This window comes from Microcaecilia unicolor, chromosome 3 (genome assembly GCF_901765095.1).
Source record: "Microcaecilia unicolor chromosome 3, aMicUni1.1, whole genome shotgun sequence".
Classification (NCBI taxonomy): domain Eukaryota; kingdom Metazoa; phylum Chordata; class Amphibia; order Gymnophiona; family Siphonopidae; genus Microcaecilia; species Microcaecilia unicolor.
In genome coordinates this window covers 102,846,406-102,867,665 of record NC_044033.1, presented here as the reverse complement: position 1 = coordinate 102,867,665, position 21,260 = coordinate 102,846,406, and the positions used below count along the sequence as shown (strand labels likewise).

Here is a 21,260-nt window from a genome sequence, read left to right as displayed (position 1 = left end):
CCTTTATCCACGTGTTTGTTTACGCCTTCAAAGAATTTAAGCAAAATGGTGAGGAAAGACTTCTCTTGGCTGAACCTATGCTGACTATCACATTAAACCATGTCCATCTATGTGTTCTGCAATTTTATTCTTTTTAATAGTTTCCACTATTTTCCCCGGCACTGAAATCAGGCTTACTGGTCTGTAATTTCCCAGATCACCCCTGGAACCCTTTAAAAAAATCGGCTTTAAGTTGGCCGTACTCCAGTCTTCAGGTAACATAGTAACATAGTAGATGACAGCAGAAAAAGACCTGCACGGTCCATCCAGTCTGCCCAACAAGATAACTCATATTTGCTGCTTTTTGTGTATACCCTACTTTGATTTGTACCTGTGCTCTTCAGGGCACAGACCGTATAAGTCTGCCTAGCACTATCCCCGCCTCCCAACCACCGGCTCTGGCACAGACCGTATATAAGTCTGCCCAGCACTATCCTCACCTCCCAACCCAACCACCGGCTCTGGCACAGACCGTATAAGTCTGCCCAGCACTATCCCCGCCTCCCAACCACCAGCCCCGCCTCCCGATCTTGACTAAGCTCCTGAGGATCCATTCCTTCGGCACAGGATTCCTTTATGCTTATCCCACGCATGTTTGAATTCCGTTACCGTTTTCATTTCCACCACCTCCCGCGGGAGGGCATTCCAAGCATCCACTACTCTCTCCGTGAAAAAATACTTCCTGACATTTTTCTTGAGTCTGCCCCCCTTCAATCTCATTTCATGTCCTCTCGTTCTACCACCTTCCCATCTCCGGAAAAGGTTAGTTTGCGGATTAATACCTTTCAAATATTTGAACGTCTGTATCATATCACCCCTGTTTCTCCTTTCCTCCAGAGTATACATGTTTAGTTCAGCAAGTCTCTCCTCATACGTCTTGTAACGCAAATCCCATACCATTCTCGTAGCTTTTCTTTGCACCGCTTCAATTCTTTTTACATCCTTAACAAGATACGGCCTCCAAAACTGAACACAATACTCCAGGTGGGGCCTCACCAACGACTTATACAGGGGCATCAACACCCCCTTTCTTCTGCTGGTCACACCTCTCTCTATACAGCCTAACAACCTTCTAGCTAGGGCCACCGCCTTGTCACACTGTTTCGTCGCCTTCAAATCCTCAGATACTATCACCCCAAGATCCCTCTCTCCGCCCGTACCTATCAGATGGATGATTTAAATGATGGGTTACAGATCATTAACAACAGATCAGCAATTTTATGTTTGAATTCTTTCAGTACCCTGGGGTGTATGCCATCTGGTCCAGGTGATTTATCACTCTTTAACTTGTCAATTTGGCTCATTACATCTTCCAGGTTCACCGAGATTTCTTTCAGTTCCTCCACATTGTCACTCTTGAAAACCATTTCCGGTATAGGTAGATCTCTTACATCTTCTTCCTTAAAGATTGAACCAAAGAATTTGTTCAATATCTCCTCTATGGCCTTGTTCTCCCTGAATGACCCTTTTGCTCTTTCTTGATCTAATTTTCCCATAGATTCTCTCATTAGCTTTCTGCTTCTGATGTACCTGAAAAAAGTGTTACTATGAGTTTTTTTGTCTCCTTAGCAAGTTTTTCTTCATATTCTCTTTTAGCCTTCTTTATTTGTATCTAGCTTGATTCCGCTTGTGTTGCTCCTTATTTTCTTCTTTCGGATCTTTTTTTCCATTCTTTGAAGGATGCTTTTTTGGCTCTCATAGCCTCCTTCACGTCACATTAACAGTTAACGGAGAACAGGATGGAGAGAGACTGCACTTTACAGTTAATATAGAGGTAGTTGCCGCAGGTTAATTGCTAACATGGCAGATAATGAGGCAGTTAATGCCGCCTCAATGACTGCAATGCAGTTAACATGCAGCAATGACATTGTATTAACTGAGAACGTCCCCAACATAGAGGGTTTACATTTGCGACTGGTATATTTTAGCAATTAATGTACTGTAACTAGAAAATTTCACTGCCCTTCAGCAATTAGGGCCCTAAGGGTTTTTTATAAACATGTCATTAAATTGCCACAGGGATCAGTACTGGGATTGGTGCTATTTAACATATTTATAAATGATATGTAAATTGGAGCGGTGAGTGAGGTGATTAAATTTGCAGATGACACAAAACTATTCAAGGTTGTTACAACATGAGCGGACTGTGAAGTATTGCAGGTAGACCGTAGGAAATTGGAAGACTGGGCATCCAAATGGCAGATGAAATTTAATGTGGACAAATGAAAGGTGATACACATTGGAAAGAATAATCCAAATCATAGTTACCTGATGCTAGGGTCCACCTTGGGGGTCAGCACTCAAGAAGAAGATCTGGGTGTCGTCATAGATAATACACTGAAATCTGCTCAGTGTGCATCGGCAGCCAAAAAAGCAAACAGGATGCTAGGAATTATTAGGAAAGGGATGATGAATAAGACTGAAAATACTATATTGCCTCTGTATTGCTCTATGTGCGACCACACCTTGAGTACTGTGTTCAGTTCTGGTCGTCGTATCTAAAAAAAGATAAAGGAATTAGAAAAGGTTCAAAGAAGACCAAAATGATAAAGGGGATGGAACTCCTTTCATATGAGGAAAGGCTAAAGAGGTTAGGGCTCTTCAGCTTGGTATAGAGATGGATGAGGCGAGATATGATTGAGGTCTACAAAATCCTGAGTGGTGTAGAATGAGTAGAAGTAAATCGATTTTTTACTCGTTCCAAAAATATAAAGACTAGGGGACACTCAAAGAAGTTACATGGAAATACTTTTAAAACAAATAGGAGGAAATATTTTTTCACTCAACAAATAGTTAAGCTCTGGAACGCTTTGTCGGAGGATGTGGTAACAGCTATTAGCATATCTGGGTTTAAAAATGGTTTGGACAAGTTCCTGTAGGAAAAGCTCATAGTCTGCTATTGAGACAGACATGTGGAAGCAACTGCTTGTCCTGGGATTTGTAGCATGGAATGTTGCCATGATTTGGGTTTTTGCCAGATATCTGTGTCCTGGCTTGGCCACTGTTGGAAAAAGGATACTGGGCTAGATGGACCATTGGTCTGATCCAGCATGACTACTTTTATGTTCTTATGTTTGTTATGTTCTTATGTTGTAACCACGCTGGTTGTCATTTGCTCTTCTTGTTAATATGTGGAATACATCTGATCTGGGCTTGCATGATGGTATTTTTATACAACATCCATGCCTGATTTAAAGTCCCAACCTTTGCGTCTGACTCTTGAATCTGAAAGGGTACTAAGGGTACAATTTTCAAAAGGGTGACTATGACAAAATTAGGGAAATGATTAAAAAGAACCATTTTCCTTATTTTGTCATAGTCACTCTTTCGAAATAGAATGCTGGTACAGTAGATTTCTTTAGTGACTTCGCTCCAGATATCAGCTCAAATTTGACCATATTATGGTCACTGTTTCCCAGTGGATCCAACACCGTTACCTCTTGTGCCATGCCCTGCATTCCACTAAGGACTAGATCTAAAATAGCTCCCCTTGTCATTTATTACATCTAAGAATTTTACCTCCCTAGTGCTCTGTGATGTAGCATTTATCCAGTCAATATTGGGGTAATTCAAATCGCCCATTATTATAATGTTGCTCAATTTACCAGCTTTCCTAATTTCTGTAAATATTTGTTCATCTGTCTGTTCATTCTGTCCTGGCTGAGGGTAGTACAGTCCCACGAGTACCCTTTCCCTTCACTCACGGAATTTCTATCCACAAATATTCCACATTGCTATCTGTTTCATGTAGAATATTTATTTTGTTTGACTCTATTTCCTCCTTAATATATAGTGCAACCCCACCCCCCTCTAATTTGATCCACTCTATCATTACAGTATAACTTGTTCCCTGATAACACAGTGTCCCATTGATTGTCCTCCTTCTACCAGGTCTTTGAGATGCCTATTATCTCTACCCATAGGAGCTAACTTTTCAAAATGATTGAGGGTGCTGTATTTTTTTTTTTTTTACAGGTGGTGCATTCCCCCCCTCTCCGCCTCCCTCTCCTCCAAGTTCCATCCCCCCTCTCCTCCGTTCCTGGCCCCCCTCTCCTCCGAGTTCCAGCCTGCCCCCTCCCTCCCCCTCCCTCTCATCCCAGGCCCCCCTCCCTCCCCCTCCCTCTCATCCCAGGCCCCCCTCCCTCACTCCCCCCCTCTTCCGAGTTCTAGGCCCCCCTCTCTCCCTCCTCCGAGTTCCAGGCCCCCTCCCTCCCTCTCCTCCGAGTTCCAGGCCCCCTCCCTCCCTCTCCTCTGAGTTCCAGGCCCCCCTCCTCCCTCCCTCTCCTCCGAGTTCCAGGCCCCCCTCCCTCCCTCTCCTCTGAGTGTTAGCCCGACCTGCGCTGCCCGCCCTCTTCTCCCAGTCCTCTGCTTGCCCCTCGCCTTCCTGCGTACCGCCCAGAATTTTAAAGTTCTTACCTCGGGGTCCCTTCTCTCTCAGCTCTGCCTCTGGCCCCGCCCTTGTGGAAACAGGAAATGAGGGCGGGACCAGAGGCAGAGCTGAGAGAGAAGGGAAGGCAGGCTGAAGCGCCGTGTCTGCTCGCCTTTCACTGCTGCCACCAGACCCCGAGGTAAGAACTTTTAAATTCTGGGCGGCACGCAGGAAGGCAAGGAGCAGGCAAAGGACTGGTAGAAGAGGTCGGGCTAGCACTCGGAGGACAGAGAGGGAGGGAGGGGGGCTGGGAACGTCCGTTCCGGGACTTCTGGCGGGTCAAATATTGTGGGTGCTCGAGCACCCACAGCACCCACGGAGTCGACGCCTATGTCTCTACCTCTTCATTTAGTGCTGTATACTTCTTTCAAGAGGGCCTTATGGAGTCTCAAGACCAATGTGCATCTCGGTATCTCTACCTCAAAAAAGACTCATTTTCTGACCATATAGTTCCCCTCACTCTGAAAGACTTGATATTAGCCAGTTAGAAACACACAAATTGATCACACAGTTGAACCAAGCATCTTTGTTGTAATTAGGGGAACCTCCATAACTTCCTTTCCTTATTCCTACTGCAATGGAGTCTATGCGGGATGCAAAGAACAAACCTTAAAGAAACTTCATACTGCACAAAACACGGCAGCTAGGCTTATATTTGGAAAAACGCAATTTGAAAGCGCAAAACCCCTCCGCGAAAAGCTACACTGGCTCCCAATCAAAGAACGCATTGCTTTCAAAATCTGCACCCTGGTTCACAAAATCATCTACAGTGAAGCCCCGAGATACATGACAGACCTGATAGACTTACCAACCAGAAACAAATCCGAATCAACACGAACATTTCAGCTGCAAAGGTCTTAAATACATACCAACCTACGCATGCAGTTTCTCCTACATAAGCACGCAATTATGGAATGCATTACCAAAAGCCTTGAAAATGACGTACAACTACCTAAGCTTCCGGAAATCACTAAAGACTAACCTGTTCCAAAAGGCATACCCTACCGACCCTACTTAAATGCCTGAACTCTGCTACACAACAAAACTCAAGTACGTAATGGACATTACTCAACTCTTCCGTTGTATGACTCCCTAATCTGACAGTACTACATGAACTCTATCCTATCACAACATTACCTTGTATTTATCCACCGGAGACTTCAAAGCCTCTCCGGTACTGTGTAAGCCACATTGAGTGTGCAAATAGGTGGGAAAATGTGGGATACAAATGTAATAAATATGTTCTAAGAGGGTAAGCCCGTCCTTGGCCCATCTTTCAAAGTTTTTTTTGATTAGTACCTGTTGGGAAATCCGGGTTGCAACTAAGACGTAATTGATTGGAACATTGTGAGCCCTGTCCTAGAAAACATGTCATGTCATGTCCGTCCCCCCCCCCCCCCCCCCCCCACCACCACCACCACAAACCTCCATCAAAGGTCAGTTTAAGTGTGTAGGTGCTTTATCCTTGGGAGGTATGTAGTAAGTAGGGCTGTACATTTAACACAGTTAACGCGCTAAATGCTTAATTATTGTTAAAAATGTTAACGCAGTTGGAGGAAGTGACGTCATGGACCTAGATGGCCGCCTGAACTCATAAATCTGGAACGTTCTCACTGCCAATAAGCTACATCAGTGATCATCCGCCCTGATTTTGCGATATCTCCCCTTCGGTGCACACCGCCAATCTAGAGAGCGGATTTAGCCTGTCGATAGGTGGCCATGTTGGTGGCTCGCAAAGAAAATGAGTGTCAACCTGCCAGGCAAGCCGGTAAGGCCCCGCGATGCCATGTTTCATCTGCATGCCTCTCGCACTCAGATTCTGATTCGGCCATGTCCTTAACGGATGCTTGCACAGTGCCTTCTACTCGGGGTCTTTCTAAAGATTTAACAAAGTGTCTTACTGAAATCCGAGACGAGATAAAATCATCTAAGGAGGAAATTCTGGAGCAAATGGACATTCTAAGTGTGGACTTGTGCGAGCGTCGCGTGGAGGACCTGGAGGCTCGTGTGGATGACCATGACGAGCAGCTGAATGGTGCAGATGCTGGCTTAACAAAGCTCCTGGCTTAGTATGAAGATCTGCAACACAAAGTAGACGACTTGGAAAATCATGGGCGTCGGAACAACCTCCGCCTACGCGGGGTTCCTGAATCGGGAGACAAAGAGGACGTAGCCATTATTGTAAGATCGGTGTGTGGAAAACTGCTGGGGACAGAGGACATAGCGATTGAAAGGGCACAGGGCCCTGGGAAATCCAGCGGAGAACCGTCCCCGCGATATTGTTGTTTGCTTTGCCTCCTTTCTGGTTAAAGAGCAAGTGTTGCAGCGGGCTCGCCAGGTACTTTTTGTGGAATATAACGAGGCCAAAGTTACGGTGTATCAAGACTTATCTCAATTTACCCTGACTCAGAGGCGCACAATGAAATCTGCGCTGGACGTCCTGGTCAAGAATAAGATCCCATCTTGCTGGGCTTTCACCTTCGCACTCTGTTTTACAGTAAGGGGCAAGTTACATATGATTTGTCTCCTCTCTGATGTCTGGAAGATTTTGCATGGTGCTGGATTGACGACCAATGAAGTTCCAGCGGTTGACCTGATTACCACTGCAAGGGCCAAGCTTCAAAAATGGAAGCGAGTTACCAGCAAGACTAAGAATGCCCAGGCAGCTACTTGAAGTATTTGTTTGGACTGGTTGCATGCTTTTGCTTAGAGTTTATGAGCATTACCTTGATACATATATGCTGTGTACCTGTTGTGTATGACTGATAGCTAGATAATGGGTTGGAGGTTTGAATAGGGGGACGTGTGCCTGGATATGGAGGGAGGGAGAGATGGGAGTGTAGGGAAATTTTTTTTCTCTCTTTTTCTCCCTTCTATTTGCTCTCTATTTTCTTGAGTGGACAGTTTTGAGCTGGGTGGGTGAGTATGCATGTGTTTGGGGGAGCTGGGAGCGGTTCGGGTGGTGTTCTGGTTATGGCAGGGTCCTTCCTCCAATGTTCCCAGACAGTGGTACTAGTTTACTGCTGCCTGGTAGTGTATGGTGGGTGGGGGTGTTGGGGCAGTGACAGGAGGGAGGTTTTATTTGAGTTGGAGGGGTTTGTACCTATCCTTGTGTCAGGAGTTATTGGGCTGACAGCTTTGCACTTGGCTCTTTTGCTTGTCTCACCAAGTGTATGGTTGGCGACTTAAAGTTTTTGTCTTATAATATCAAGGTCTTGAATTCGCCTCAAAAATGCCAAAAACTGTTTAAAGAGCTCTTGCACCTTCGACCACATGTGGTCTTCCTGCAGGAAACGCATTTTAGAAGGAAGCATGAGAAGCTTTTGTCACATCCTTCTTAACCACATGTTTTCTGTGCCTCTGCTGTTGATGCTTCCAAGAAACGTGGAGTTGCTATCTTGCTTCACTTTCAGATACAGGTTGCAGGCACCAAGAGAGATCCTAGTGGTAGATGTTTGATTTTGAATTTGACTGTGGACAATGTGACTTTTACGTTGTCCTTAGTATATGCACCCAATGATTCCCAAGAGAGTTTTTTTTAGCAGATTTGGTAGAGTACTCTTGTCCAGCCTGCAAGGTAAAGTAGTGGTGGGAGGCTACATTTCATCCTACCCTGGATAAATCAGACGGAGTGTCTTCAGCTGACGTTAGAGTTTCCAGGGCACTGGCAGGCCTTGCTCGGGATATTGGAGTCAGTGACTCATGGAGAGTGGCCCGCCCGACGGGTCGTAATTATTCTTTTTACTCCTACACTCACGACACTTACTCGCGAATTGACCATGTCCTGGTTGATATTTCTCTGATGAAGGCAGGGATTGCAACAGATATGAGTCCTATAGCGATCGCTGACCAGGTGCCTATATGTGCCCAGGTTCCATCGACCGGTGAGGAAGGTGGTGACAGGAGATGGTCTTTAAATACTAGCTTGTTACGTGAGGATGAGGTCCTACAGGACTATAGAGCTGTACTTAGTGAATATTTGGAATTAAACTTGAACTCGGGCCCTTCCTTTGGTGTCATCTGGGATGCACTTAATGCTGTTACCAGAGGCTATTTTTTAAAGAAGGCTAGTGTTCGTGCCCGTGGTCAGCGAAAGGAAGTGGACAGCTGTCTTTCATAGTTGGAGCTGTTGCAGCAGCAACACAAATCTACTTGTTCTGTTTCTGTATTGCGTGATATTCAATCTCTCAGATTACGTTTGGACCAAATATACTCTGATCAGCTACAATTCTATAGAGGTCAGCAACAACAGACTCACTATGTGCAGAGTAACAAACCTGGGCGGACCCTAGCCCTTAGACTGCGCCACCAAAGAATAGATCATTCGATCCTTAAGGTGAATGATGGTCATGGTTCTTACTTAACTAAATCATCGCAGGCTCGTCAGCGCTTTCAGGAGTTCTATCAGTCCCTGTATACAGCAGATCTGTCTATTAGGCCAGAGGCGATTGAGGACTTTTTGTTGTCCCACCCACCTTCTTATCTATCTGAGGATCAAATCTCGGCTTTGGAAAGACCTATTCTGGTTGACAGGGTACGCAGGGTTATCAAAGAGCTCCCTGCGGGGAAGTCTCCTGGTCTGGATGGCCTGCCCAACGAATTTTATAAACCTTTTTGCGGGAGTGCTGGCCCCTCTGCTGGCAGATCTTTTCAACCAGGTCGTGGCTTTTCAACCATGATGGATGCATGGATTGCGGTGATACCGAAGCCCAGTAAAGATAAATCTGAATGTGCCTCCTACAGGCCCATTTCTATACTAAATGCTGATGTTAAGATACTAGCTAAGGTACTTTCCAACAGATTAGCTGAGGTGCTACTGGATCTGATACACTTAGACCAGGTGGGCTTTGTCCCCCATAGACAGGCTATGGATAATGTTCGACGTATGATTAACCTGCGTCACATCTCCCGCTCAGACATGCTCCCGATCTGTCTTGTAGGTCTGGATGCCGAAAAGGCTTTTGACTGTGTACATTGGCCGTTTATGTTTCGGGTGTTGGCAGCTATGGGGTTTGGCCCTGACTTTAGAGGACGGATCCAGGCCCTATACGACTCACCCCGGGCTTATGTTCAAGTTAATGGGGGTAACTCCTCAATGTTTTCCCTGACTAGAGGTACGCATCAGGGGTGTCCTCTTTCGCCGATGTTATTTGCATTAGTTATGGAGCCTCTTGCTAAAGCATTATGAGCTGACCCGAATGTCTCTGGTATCTCGGTAGGAGACCAAGAATACAAACTAGACCTATTTGCGGATGACGTCCTGCTGTCTTTGACAAGGCCATTGACTTCATTGCCCAATCTTATGAAGCTTCTAGGTGTATACTCAGCGGCTTCTGGTTTCAAATATGACCAAATGCAAAGCACTAGCCATAGGAATACCTCCTTCTACACTGAGCTCTATTACAGACTCTTTTCCTTTCAGATGGGTTACTAAAGGAATTAAATACCTTGGGGTTATGTTAACTCCCCGGTTCTCTGATTTGTTCTCTGCTAATTACCCCCCTCTCTTGCGGGATTTGTTTAGAGACCTAGAGGTCTGGGGTGCATATGATCTGTCTTGGTTTGGTAGAATAGCCACCTTAAGGATGAATGTGCTGCCCCGTTTGATGTACCTTTTCCAGGTCCTTCCTATTAGAATGACGTGGGGCTTTCTAATTGGAGTACAGGATCGCCTTATCCGCTTTATATGGGGTAATAAACGTCCTCGTTTGCCTCGGACATTGTTATATCGTGACCAGAAGAAGGGTGGTCTGGGAGTTCCAAATGTTGTTTGGTATTACAAAGCTGCTCAGGCTCGCCCGGCGCTTGAGTGGTTTCAGGCACATCCTAAGTAGAGGAGTATGGTAGCCGTGTTAGTCCACTCTTAAGGTTATCAATAGACATCAAACAAAATAAAACATGGAAAAGAAAATAAGATGATACCTTTTTTATTGGACAAGAAATGTATTAAGTTATGTCCAATAAAAAAGGTATAATCTTATTTTCTTTTCCATGTTTTATTTTGTTTGATTTCTATTGGTAGGCAAATCCTAGGAAATTATGGGTTAGAACAATCATTTGTGGTGGCTCGACCTCTTCGTCACCTGATGTGGCTTCCACATAGACACCGTAACCTACAGGAGGGCATTTACCCTTCGATCCATACTACTTTCTTCTACTGGGATGGGCTGTTTGCCAAGCCTGACCTACTCTTGTTTAAGTTATCACCCATAGCGAACAATCCACTTTTCCTGCCCGGTTTAGGTCCGGGCCCTTTTGCCCGTTTGGGCATCCTTTGGTCTTGCAACCTGGGGGGTCAATTATTTGAGGAAAAGAACCTGATTTCATTTGCTGCGCTTTTGGAGGCATGCCCTGTTTCGCCAAATGAGATTTTTGCCTATACTCAGCTGCAGAACTTCCTTTCTTTTGCAGAGATCAAAGCTAAGAAACTGCGTGAAGACTCCTTTCTTGAGAATCTCTGTGAAGACATTAGAGGCACCAGAGGCTTGATATCTTGTCTCTACAGATATCTAAGAAAGCAGTTAAACTACAAAGCATTGCATCACCAGCGTTGGCATCAGGAGCTTGGCGTGTTTATTGAAGCGGATGACTGGAATCTTATAGAAAATGCTCTCCTTAAGATTTTGATCTCTGTTCCTTTTAAGGAAAATGCGGTTAAGGTGCTATACAGGTGTTATCTTACCCCTGTCTGTCTTTACCATATGTTCACGGCTGTCTCTCCTCTGTGTTGGCGGGGGTGCGGGCAAACTGGCACCATGGGTCAAATCTGGTGGTCTTGCACTAAAGCACGAGCCTACTGGAGGTCGATTCAATACCAATTCCAAAAGTGGTTGGGGAGGCCTATTAAGTGGGCTCCGGAATTCTTTTTATTTCCCAAGAAACCGCCAGGCCTATCCTCTTCCCAGTTGCTTTTGGTGCGACATGCAATGTCAGCTGCAAGGGTGACTCTAGCTGCACACTGGAAATCTCCCACTGCTCCTTGTATTGATATGTGGTTAAATAAACTTTGGTATATTTGCGAAATGGAGCGGCTTTGGGCTGTTCAGTGCTACACGCTGTCTAAATGGGAAGCTATTTGGACACCTTTCCTGACTAATTGTTCTTGCTAAATGTAACCAATGGGATTGGTGACTAGAAGGGAGGTAGTGCACGTGGGGTGAGGGGGGCGGGGTTGTGGGGGGTTTTTCCCCTCTTTTCTCATTTGGCTGGAAAATTCTCTTTTCTATAAACTTAGAAGTAAATGTAGGTCTGTTAAGGATTTCATAGGCTACTGGATTACTTAACTGTTGTCAGTTGAATTTAATAGCCTGAGGGCATACGAGGCAAGATAGAAGACTCTGTATTATGTCCCTCGGATTGTACGGCTTTGTGGCTGTTTTGTTTATTGTTCAATAAAGACTTCTTTAGATTTAAAAAAAAAAGTTTTAACGCAGTTAACACATTCCTCTGTCTCCCCCTCCCACTGGCTTACTCATTTTAGATGGTCGGGATCTCATGCGCCAGTCCCCTGCTTCTCTCTTCACCGTAGCTATAGTAGCAGCAAGCAAAAGACAGGCGGAGGGATGTCCCCCTCTGCATGCTGCCGCTGGCTGTGCCAGACCCAGAAACAGGAAGTTAGTTATAGATGGTCTGGAACTTGTGCGTCGATCCCCTGCTTCTCTCTTCACCGTGGCTGTAGCGGCAGAAAGCAAAAGACAGGCACAGGGATGTTCCCCTCTGCGTGCTGCCGCTGGCTCTGCTGGACCCAGAAACAGGAATTATTGTCTCAATGTGGCTTACTGAGTAGAAGTTGTCTGTTGATGAGGTAGGGATTCAAATTGATTATTTGCGAGAAAGTTGGAGGGGAAGAAGATTAGCAGGGATGATGGGGGGGGGGGGGGGGGAATAATTAGAGGAGAAGATAAGAGGAGTTCTTAGTGCAAGAAACCAAGTTACCAGAGTACATTCAGGTTGATAAGTCTGTTTTGGTTATCCCATGAATTTTCATAGAAGAATTTTGAAGAAGGCTTTGATATGTTTTCTGAACGTCAGGTAGTTGTTTGTGACCATCTTTGGGAAAAGGTAACTAAAGTCACCAGAAACAAAATGAGGTTTTAATGAATTCTGTTAGAACAAACAATATGTAATACAACAGTCCAAATCTCATCCTTTTATTGGAAAAAAAAAGTTACAGAAGTTCAAACATGTAACTTTCTCAGACTGCCTATGGCCCCATGACATGAAAAACTGGTCATTCTTAACATGTTGACTCCGCTACTTTAGTCACCTTTTCCCAGAGACAGCCACAAGTATAGTAATAAAAAAAAAGAAAAAAAAAAACCTCTAACATGGTCCACTACATTAGCTATTCTCATTAGGGGAAAAGGTTATGTAATTTTTCCTTTCAAATACATTTTTTGTTTGGTTGATGTCTCTTTTAACAGCCAGCAGATTTGCCACCTGAATTGTGCCACGGAATACAAGGAGAACTTCAGACAGATGAAGGAGCAGTTCTTCCAAACAAGTAAGAATTTTTATAGTGATACTCCTGAAAGAAATACCCTACTTGGTAAACGTCCCTCCATGACTTGTGCTTCATGTAGTTTTAGGGATGCTAGTGTCACTTGCGTTTACTTGTTCTATACTTTCTTGTTGTTAAAACTCCTCGTAGACGCCAGTATCACAGATCCATAAGGAAAAAACAGAATAATCTTTTTTTTTTTTTTCTTTTTATTATTAAACCAAAGTAGACAGACAAAACTGGAGGAGAGTTCCTGCCAGTGCTAAAGACAGAAGTACATCCACATCTCCAGGAGAAATTATTTCTCCAAGGACAAGCTAAATAGGAATCTTCACAAGTGGATGATGTCTTTCAATGGAGACAAAGGATGGAGCAGCATAAATAAGCCTAATTTTCTAGAGAGGTCTGCTTTACGTCAGTGGGAGTTTCTGCATCGGTTCCATCATGTGCGAACAAATTTATTCTTAATGTTTCTATGGTGCCTATGGCAACTCAAGATTTAATGCTACAAAATGCAGGGTCATACACTTAGTTTGCAAAAATCCAAGGGAAAGGTATAGTATAGGGGATGAAGTACTTCTGTGTATAAAAGAAGAGACTTGAGGGGTGATTGTGTCTAATGATCTCAAGGCGGCCAAACAGAATATAGAAAAGGCTATAAATGCTAGAAGGATGCTCAGGCAGGGTCGTAGCGAGACCTGACATTTTTTGAGGGGAGGGGCCCAGAGTTTAACACTGGGTGGCACTAGACATATGGGTGTGAGTAATGCTTTGTATACTCCTAAATAATGCCTTGGGGTGCACTTGATAATGGATTTCTAAGTAAACAGTCTGTTCTGCATCAACATAAACTACATGCACACGTATGGAAACCTTGGAAACACTAATATTTTTAAATGAAATTGCATTATCCCACAACTTAAACTTTGCTATTATAGTAGACTTGAGTCTGGTCAACCTCTCAACACATCACAATGTTCTGCAAAATAATTACTGCAGTGGAACATATCCCTCAACTTTACTTTATAGCAAATATAAAATGCCTTATTAAGTTGTATTAATAAATTAAGTCTTCTTGTCCCTTCTTCTGGTTCTACTGCTTTCTGTCCCTGGAGTTCCTGACAGTGTTGGAAGGAAAAGTGTTCCTTCCAACCCCTTCTCCCTTACAAAAGGAATTGTGATATTGAATAAATAAGTATATGTTTGTGTTCCTAGTCACTTCCCCAACTGCAAAGTTCTAAAATGCAAACTAATGTATGGATCATCCTTTTCTTACTTGAGCACACAATTCTGGAATGCGATGCCGCGAAACCTGAAAACGATCTACGAGTTAGCTAACTTCCGCAAACTACTGAAGACCCATCTCTTTAACAAAGCATATCACAAAGATCAACAAATGTGAACTCCTACACATATACCCAGAATTGCCTTATAATGTTTGTTTGATACACTAATATCATGTTTCTTCATTATCATGCTACCCAAGTTCTATATGTATTACTAATTGTATATTCTCTTATACATGTCCACCATTCATGATGTATTGTAAGCCACATTGAGCCTGCAAAGAAGTGGGAAAATGTGGGATACAAATGCAACAAATAAATAAATAAATGGTTATATAATCCTTATAAGAAAGCCAGTTAATCATTTAGCTTATTAGTGGAACATAACCACAGAGGCATGGTATGGTCACATTTTCAACATGGTAATACTAGAGCCCAGTTAAGGAACAGGTTATTTTGAGTTAGTCTTCATGTGGCATACATTTGAAAATACAGTGAAACGGAATAATAGAATTCAATTATAACATGGGAGCAAGCATATGGATAAGTCTGAAACATTTAGCAAAGATGAGATTAGCATAGATACCCAACTGGGCATTTAAAAGTCTGTCCTTTAATGATTCCTCATGTTCAGAAATCTGTATAGATATGCACACACCAGAACAGATATCCATACACACATTGCAAAAGTAAACAACAATTTCTACACAGTATATCCACAATTTAATTTTATTTCCTCATTTCCATCTTCCAAAGTCCTAGACAGCAGATGTACAGATCAGTAGGACCCAAAGCAGTCCAAAACAAGTAAAGTCAGAATCAACACAGTTTATACCTAATTGTTCAGCCTCTCTTAGGATAAAACGATTTAAAACAAAGTTTAAAGCAAATGCCCTTAGTATGTAATACTTGGTACCAATAATGAAACAGGAAATTTCACATAACAAGTAGCCTGAGCCAACAGATTTATTTTCCACTAAACATAATATGAACTTGGCGGCTAATAGTGTGCTGAACTGGACAATGTTGGCACATTTAGACTGACTCTGGACAGGTCTGCATGAAAGAAACCCTTCCCTCATTATTCAATACCTTCTCTGCTAAATAGTAGTAATAAAAAAAAAAAGGCAAGTGCATTTTTATAATATACCACTTTCGACATTGCCAGCTCCTCCCCTTCCCCGACGTCATTTCCTTTCCCGGTGACTAGAGAATGAGAGCAGCAAAGTTGAAAGGCGTGCATATGCAGAATGCCTGTTTCGTGTCTGGTCCTGGAATGCAGCAGCCATTTAGGTTCCTGTAGAGTGAAGGTGGAGGGGAAGAGGGAAGATGTTGATACAAGCAGAGAGAGAGACGGGAGACACTGGATGGAAGGATGAAGAGAGAGAGAGAACACTGAATGGAAGGGGAAGGAGGGGGAGATGTTGGATGAAGGGAAGAAAAGGGAAACATTGGATGAAAGATGTGAGACAGGGGAGAAGCTGAAAGGAGGGGAAAGGGGGCATGCTGGTTGCAAGGGGGAGGCAGAGGACATGCTGGATGGAAGAGGAGAGGGAATGGATGGAGGAAAGAGGGGAGACACTGGATGGAAGATGGGAGAAGCTGGATGAAAATAGGGAGAGAGGGGAGATAAGCTGAATGGAGAGGAGAGAGGGGACATGCTGGTTGAAAGGGGGAGGCAAAGAGGACATGCTGGATGGAAGAGGGAGACAGAGAAAGGGAGACACTTGTTTGAAGGGTTGTAATGGGAGAGTGGGGGTCACTAGATGAATGGGGAGAGAGAGAGGACATGCTGGATGGAAGGAGGAGAGGGTAGAGTTAATGAGACTGAGAGGGGAAAAGATTGAAAGCTCTAGGTACATTCAGTAACAAGAGGGAAATTGAAGTCAGTAGTAAGAATGAATGAAAAATGGATAAAAATAAATGGAAGGAAGCTTTGAGGAAAATATCAATGTTGGAGATAGATTTAGTGAAGGAAGCGAAGAAGACAAGAGAAGAGAGAAAAAGGAGAAATGGACAAGGAACACTTGCATGAGAGTTAAGAAATGATAGAGGAAAGCAGAATGCAGAGACTGCGACCAACAGAATTAGAAAAATTAAATGGCCAGACAACAAAGGTAAAAAAACAAACATATTTTTAATTTAAGATAAAGTAGTGTGGTAGTAATGTTTTTATACATCATCTCCTGAGTTGGTTTAGTCTATGGTCAGCCTCTACTCCCTTTGCATTGTACGGATTCGTCGTAGAGGTTTTTCCTGTTTTGCTGTTCCTGAGTAATGTTATTCCACTCATAAACGTAAAACAAAAAATGGAAAATAAGGTAACATTTTATTGGACTAACCTAATACTTTTTTTTTTTTTTTTAACTAGTTTTCGGAGGTCTAACTAAGAAGGGCATAATCAAACGGCGCCGGCGAAATCGATCGCCGGCAATCTATTTTGGCGGCGCTGCAACAGCTGGCCGGAACCGTATTATCGAAAAAGATGGCCGGCCAACTTTTGTTTCAATAATACGGTTGGGGCTGGCCAAATGCCACAGATCGCCGGTTTTGAGATGGCCGACTTTGTTTTTCAGCGATAATGGAAACTGGAACTGGCCATCTCAAACCCGGCCAAATCCAAGGCATTTGGCCGTGGGAGGGGCCAGCATTCGTAGTGCACTGGTACTTCTGGATGTTTAGATCTTGCTGATCAGTTATGTTATGACTTACTTGTTCAGGAGTGCTGTATTTTGTGATACTGTTTTGAGAAATGTTCAAGAAAGAATTCATACAAATGAAAAAAGTCCCTGACGTGCACTTCCCTTAATAGCCGTCTTTCTCTTGATGGCCGTCTTTCTTCCTGAACAGGGAAATCAAACGTTTTTGCACTGAAGAAAAGGCTAGACTAATTTCATATTTAATATAAAAAGTAGTTTAAGAACTGAATACCAATCATATTCAGGAAGCATTTCTTGATAAGCAATATACAAGTCAGAATGAATGATTAAAACAAAGCAATGTACAGCAAAGAAATCAGAATGCTATATACAGACAAAGAAAAATTCAAAATGCTTACTTATTTCTTTGTTCCACTCTCCTTATAATCTTCTCCTGATATCACGTGCTTGCAGGCTGTACCATACCATAAATCCTACAGCAGAACATATGCTGCATCTGGTTCCCATTATCCCACAGACTTTCTGGAGCCTGCCTTTGGCTGATGTGGGCCTCATGTCTCAGGAGATTTAGTTTAGTGTTGAAACAGCTTGTTCTGCATGATCTTTGAAGCTTTCCACTTCTATTCTTTTATGCTTTTATTCAACATTTTTATGCTTTTATTCAACATCCTCCCTTTGAGGACTGATATTCCAGGCCTCAACACATCTGTTTCAGCTCCAGTCTGTTTCCTTACCTCCCTTCTAAATCTCCTCCCCCTTGTTATTTATGATATGCTGTGCCTGCAAGCTCTGCCTTTTCATCATCTTTATCATACATCTTTCAATATTTCTGCTGACATTTTAAAGTTCTATTCATTCTTGATTTCAGTTATCATTATCATTTTAAAAGCATCCTGGCACATCTTTGCAAACATGCTAATACATGTTGCATTAAACAGATTCAATTGTACTAGGGTACAAAATTTATATCTCTTGAGGTATATAATTTATAGGACAGTGAGCTTCATCACAGGGGAATACACTGTCATTCATTCTTACTTTTCATTAGCTGATGTGGCATTAAAAATTACACAAATTAAAAGCATAACATTCATTGAATCAGTTGTTACAACATTCTGCGTGTAAGTGCACTTTATCGGGGGAATGTGTTCAGTTGTCATACTATTAATCAGACACCAACATGATGTCTGTGGGTACTTGTCCATAAGCAAGGCTTGCTTATAAATAGTCTCATTTGTCCAATGAAGGTTTTCATCATCTCTTACACAGGTATTATTGGGATCACAGTCATGGTGCCCACTCAATTTTATCATTGTAGTCCCATACATCATAGCTGGCAAGGACAAGGATGTGGGCACATATGATACAATCAGTCAAATTCAACATCTTGGCCACTGTAACAAGGCTATTCTCATATGTGTTCATTGTCCATTAACAAACAACAACAAAACAACAACAACATCCCAATACCATCATGTTTAGGGACATGATGTTTGTTTATTCTTTGTCCATTTCAATATTATTAGTTCGTCGAATATCTGATAAATGTATCCAAGAAGTATGACCTTCCAGACGGGCAGCGGTCTGAGTAAGGGCCGTGATAGCAAAAGGTCCTACATACACAGGATCCTTCCATGTTTTATGTGTAAAGTTCTTTCGCAGTACTAGATCACCTACTTTAAAAGCACAAACATCATTAGTAATCCCTGCCTGTGATGCTACATTTGTTCGGATCATATCACTTGTCAGGTTCAACATCGGTTGTAGCTTTTGCCAGTACTGAGTTGTGCTATCAGTACTTGCTGTCTGCATCGGGAAGAAATGACGTCCTGTCTGAATTTGGAATGGGGTCAATTTAGTACGCCCATTGGGTTGGGCCCGTATTGTCATTAATGCTAATGGCAATACATCAAGCCATGTATATAATTTTCCCACCATTTCTTTATTGAGAGATTTTAATAAGACTCTCAATTTTGTTTTTAAAATGCCATTGTAGCGCTCCACCAAACCATTGGAGGTGGGGCGATACACTGATACTTTTCTGTGTGTTAAACCCATAATCGTTTCCATTTCTTTCAAAACACTGTTATTAAAATGTGTCCCGTTATCAGAAATTATTCTAGACGGACACCCATGGCTTGGCATAATATGAGTTATCAGGCATTGTACCACCTCATGTGCTGTCTCCCTTTTACATGGAAATGCTTCTATCCACCTTGAGAAAGCATCCACCCAAACTAACAAATACCTTTTTCCCTGCACTGGAACAATCATATCGGTAAAATCAATATACCATTCTTTTGCTGGGCCTTCTGGTATTGGAAGTGTCCCAGGTGATATTTTAGGACCTCGTTTAGGTATGTTAATATTGCATACCATGCAATTTTGCACAACCTGTTGAATCAGGTTATCAATTTTTAAAGTCCAAAATCTTTGCTCAAATTGTTGCCTCATTGTTTCCTTATTCCAATGCATGGTTGCATGCCACCCAGTCAATACCTTAATCGCCTGGCTCATTGGCATACAAGGTAATCCTTCTTCTGCATTAAACCATTCACTTCCCAATTTCATACATCCTCTCTTCAACCATTTTTCACTTTCCTGTCCCTCTGGCTGCCACATTTCAATCTTATCTACATTCATAAGTGGCCCTTCCTGTGTCTGTCTAGTATTATACAAAATCTTTTCACTTTGCTTAACCACCTCCGTTGCTGCTGCATCAGCCATTGCATTACCTAGTGCTTCAAAGGTTGGCCTTTCAGTGTGGGCCGGGGTCCACACAACTGCAGTTTTTCTACCTTCACGTTCCCTTCTTGCCAAAATTTCAAACAGCAATTTCCAATATGTGTAATGTTGTAGATTTTTACCTGCACTGGTTATCATCCCCCTACGCTGCCATTTTAATATATGATACTGTAGTGAACTTGCAACGTAACCACTATCAGTATATATAGTGACATTTTGAGTCATATCAGTTTGTTGTAAGGCCGTAATAACGGCTAAAAGTTCAGCATGCTGTGCAGTATGGTCAGGAGGGGTTTTATATTGTACTTGCATTATCTTTCTTAGATTCTCATCTACCTGCACGCAGGCAAAGCCTGCAACAGTCCTTTCACAAGCTCCATCTGTAAACCATATTAACCCATCAGATAAGGGTTCAAAAGTAAGACAGTGAAATGTAGGGATTTCTATAGTATCGATCTCACCCTCTTGATCGACAGGAAAAAGCAGATCTATCTTATTTCTCTGTTCTTTAGTTAATGGTATTATTCTTATATCTTGTCCTAAAAGTACTGCTTGATATTTTCCAAATCTAGTGGCTGTCAATGCTGTTTGGCTAGGGCTCAACAGTGTTTTAATCGTGTGGTTGGTATGTATTACAATAGGAACAAAAGGCATTTGTGCTCTCCATTTACCTACTGCAGCCACTATAGCTGTCAGTAACTTTGGTATTTCTTTCATTCCCTTTTCCACATGATTAAAAGAGCCTGACAAAAAAGCTACTGGTGTATTTACTTCATTATTTTGATTAATCATAGCTGCCCAACTGTTTCCCATGTCTTTTACCCATAAATGCACAGGTGATTGTATATCTATTACTGCTAAAGGTCCTGGAGATAACAAATCCCTCACAATGTTAGCCAGCACTATTTTATCCTGTTCTTCCAACACAATTAGTGTATTCTTTGGTGTGGCTGCGGGCAGTTTCAAATGTTTATAAAGTCTCATTACTTTTTGTGTATAATTTGGTATCCATTGTCTGCAGTAATTTAACATTCCCAAAACAGCACGTAACTGGGTAACTGTTTGCGGTACCGGAGTCTCATTTAAAATAGATATAACCTCCGGTATAATGACCTTATGTTCTGCTGAAACATTTTGTCCTAAAAAGGTGACAGTAGACTGAGCTATAACACATTTTTCCTTGTTACATTTATATCCTAACTCTCCTAATAACAAAAATAATTTTCTAGTCCATTCTAGGCATTCTGCTTCAGTCTCAGCAGACAGTAGAATATCATCTACATAGATGGACTATCAGTAAAGCCTTGAGGCATCCTAGTCCACCTCTATGCCTCATTCTGTACTATAAATGACGTCAAATCCCTAGACTCTGGATGAAGAGGTATTGAAAAGAATGCATTAGACAAGTCAATAACAGTGTTATATGCATATATATTCTGGGTATGCAAAAGAGTAGCGGGGTTTGCACAAATCGGAAATTGATTTCTTGTAACCTCATTTAGCTCTCTTAAATCATGTACTATCCTTACATTGTTTTCCCCTTTCGGGACCGGAAACAATGGGGTATTGTACGGGGATACTGAAGGTTCAATAATACCACA

General features: G+C 42.5%; 1 protein-coding gene across 2 annotated transcripts in view; it reads left to right on the top strand.

Annotated features, from left to right (window-relative positions):
• XRN2 (5'-3' exoribonuclease 2) overlaps nt 1-21,260 on the top strand; it is a 363,942-nt gene that overhangs the window by 221,620 nt on the left and 121,062 nt on the right. For both annotated transcript variants that reach the window (XM_030196221.1, XM_030196223.1), the window contains exon 23: nt 12,892-12,971. In XM_030196221.1, the coding sequence (XP_030052081.1) occupies nt 12,892-12,971 (80 nt within the window). The remainder of the gene's footprint in view (nt 1-12,891; nt 12,972-21,260) is intronic.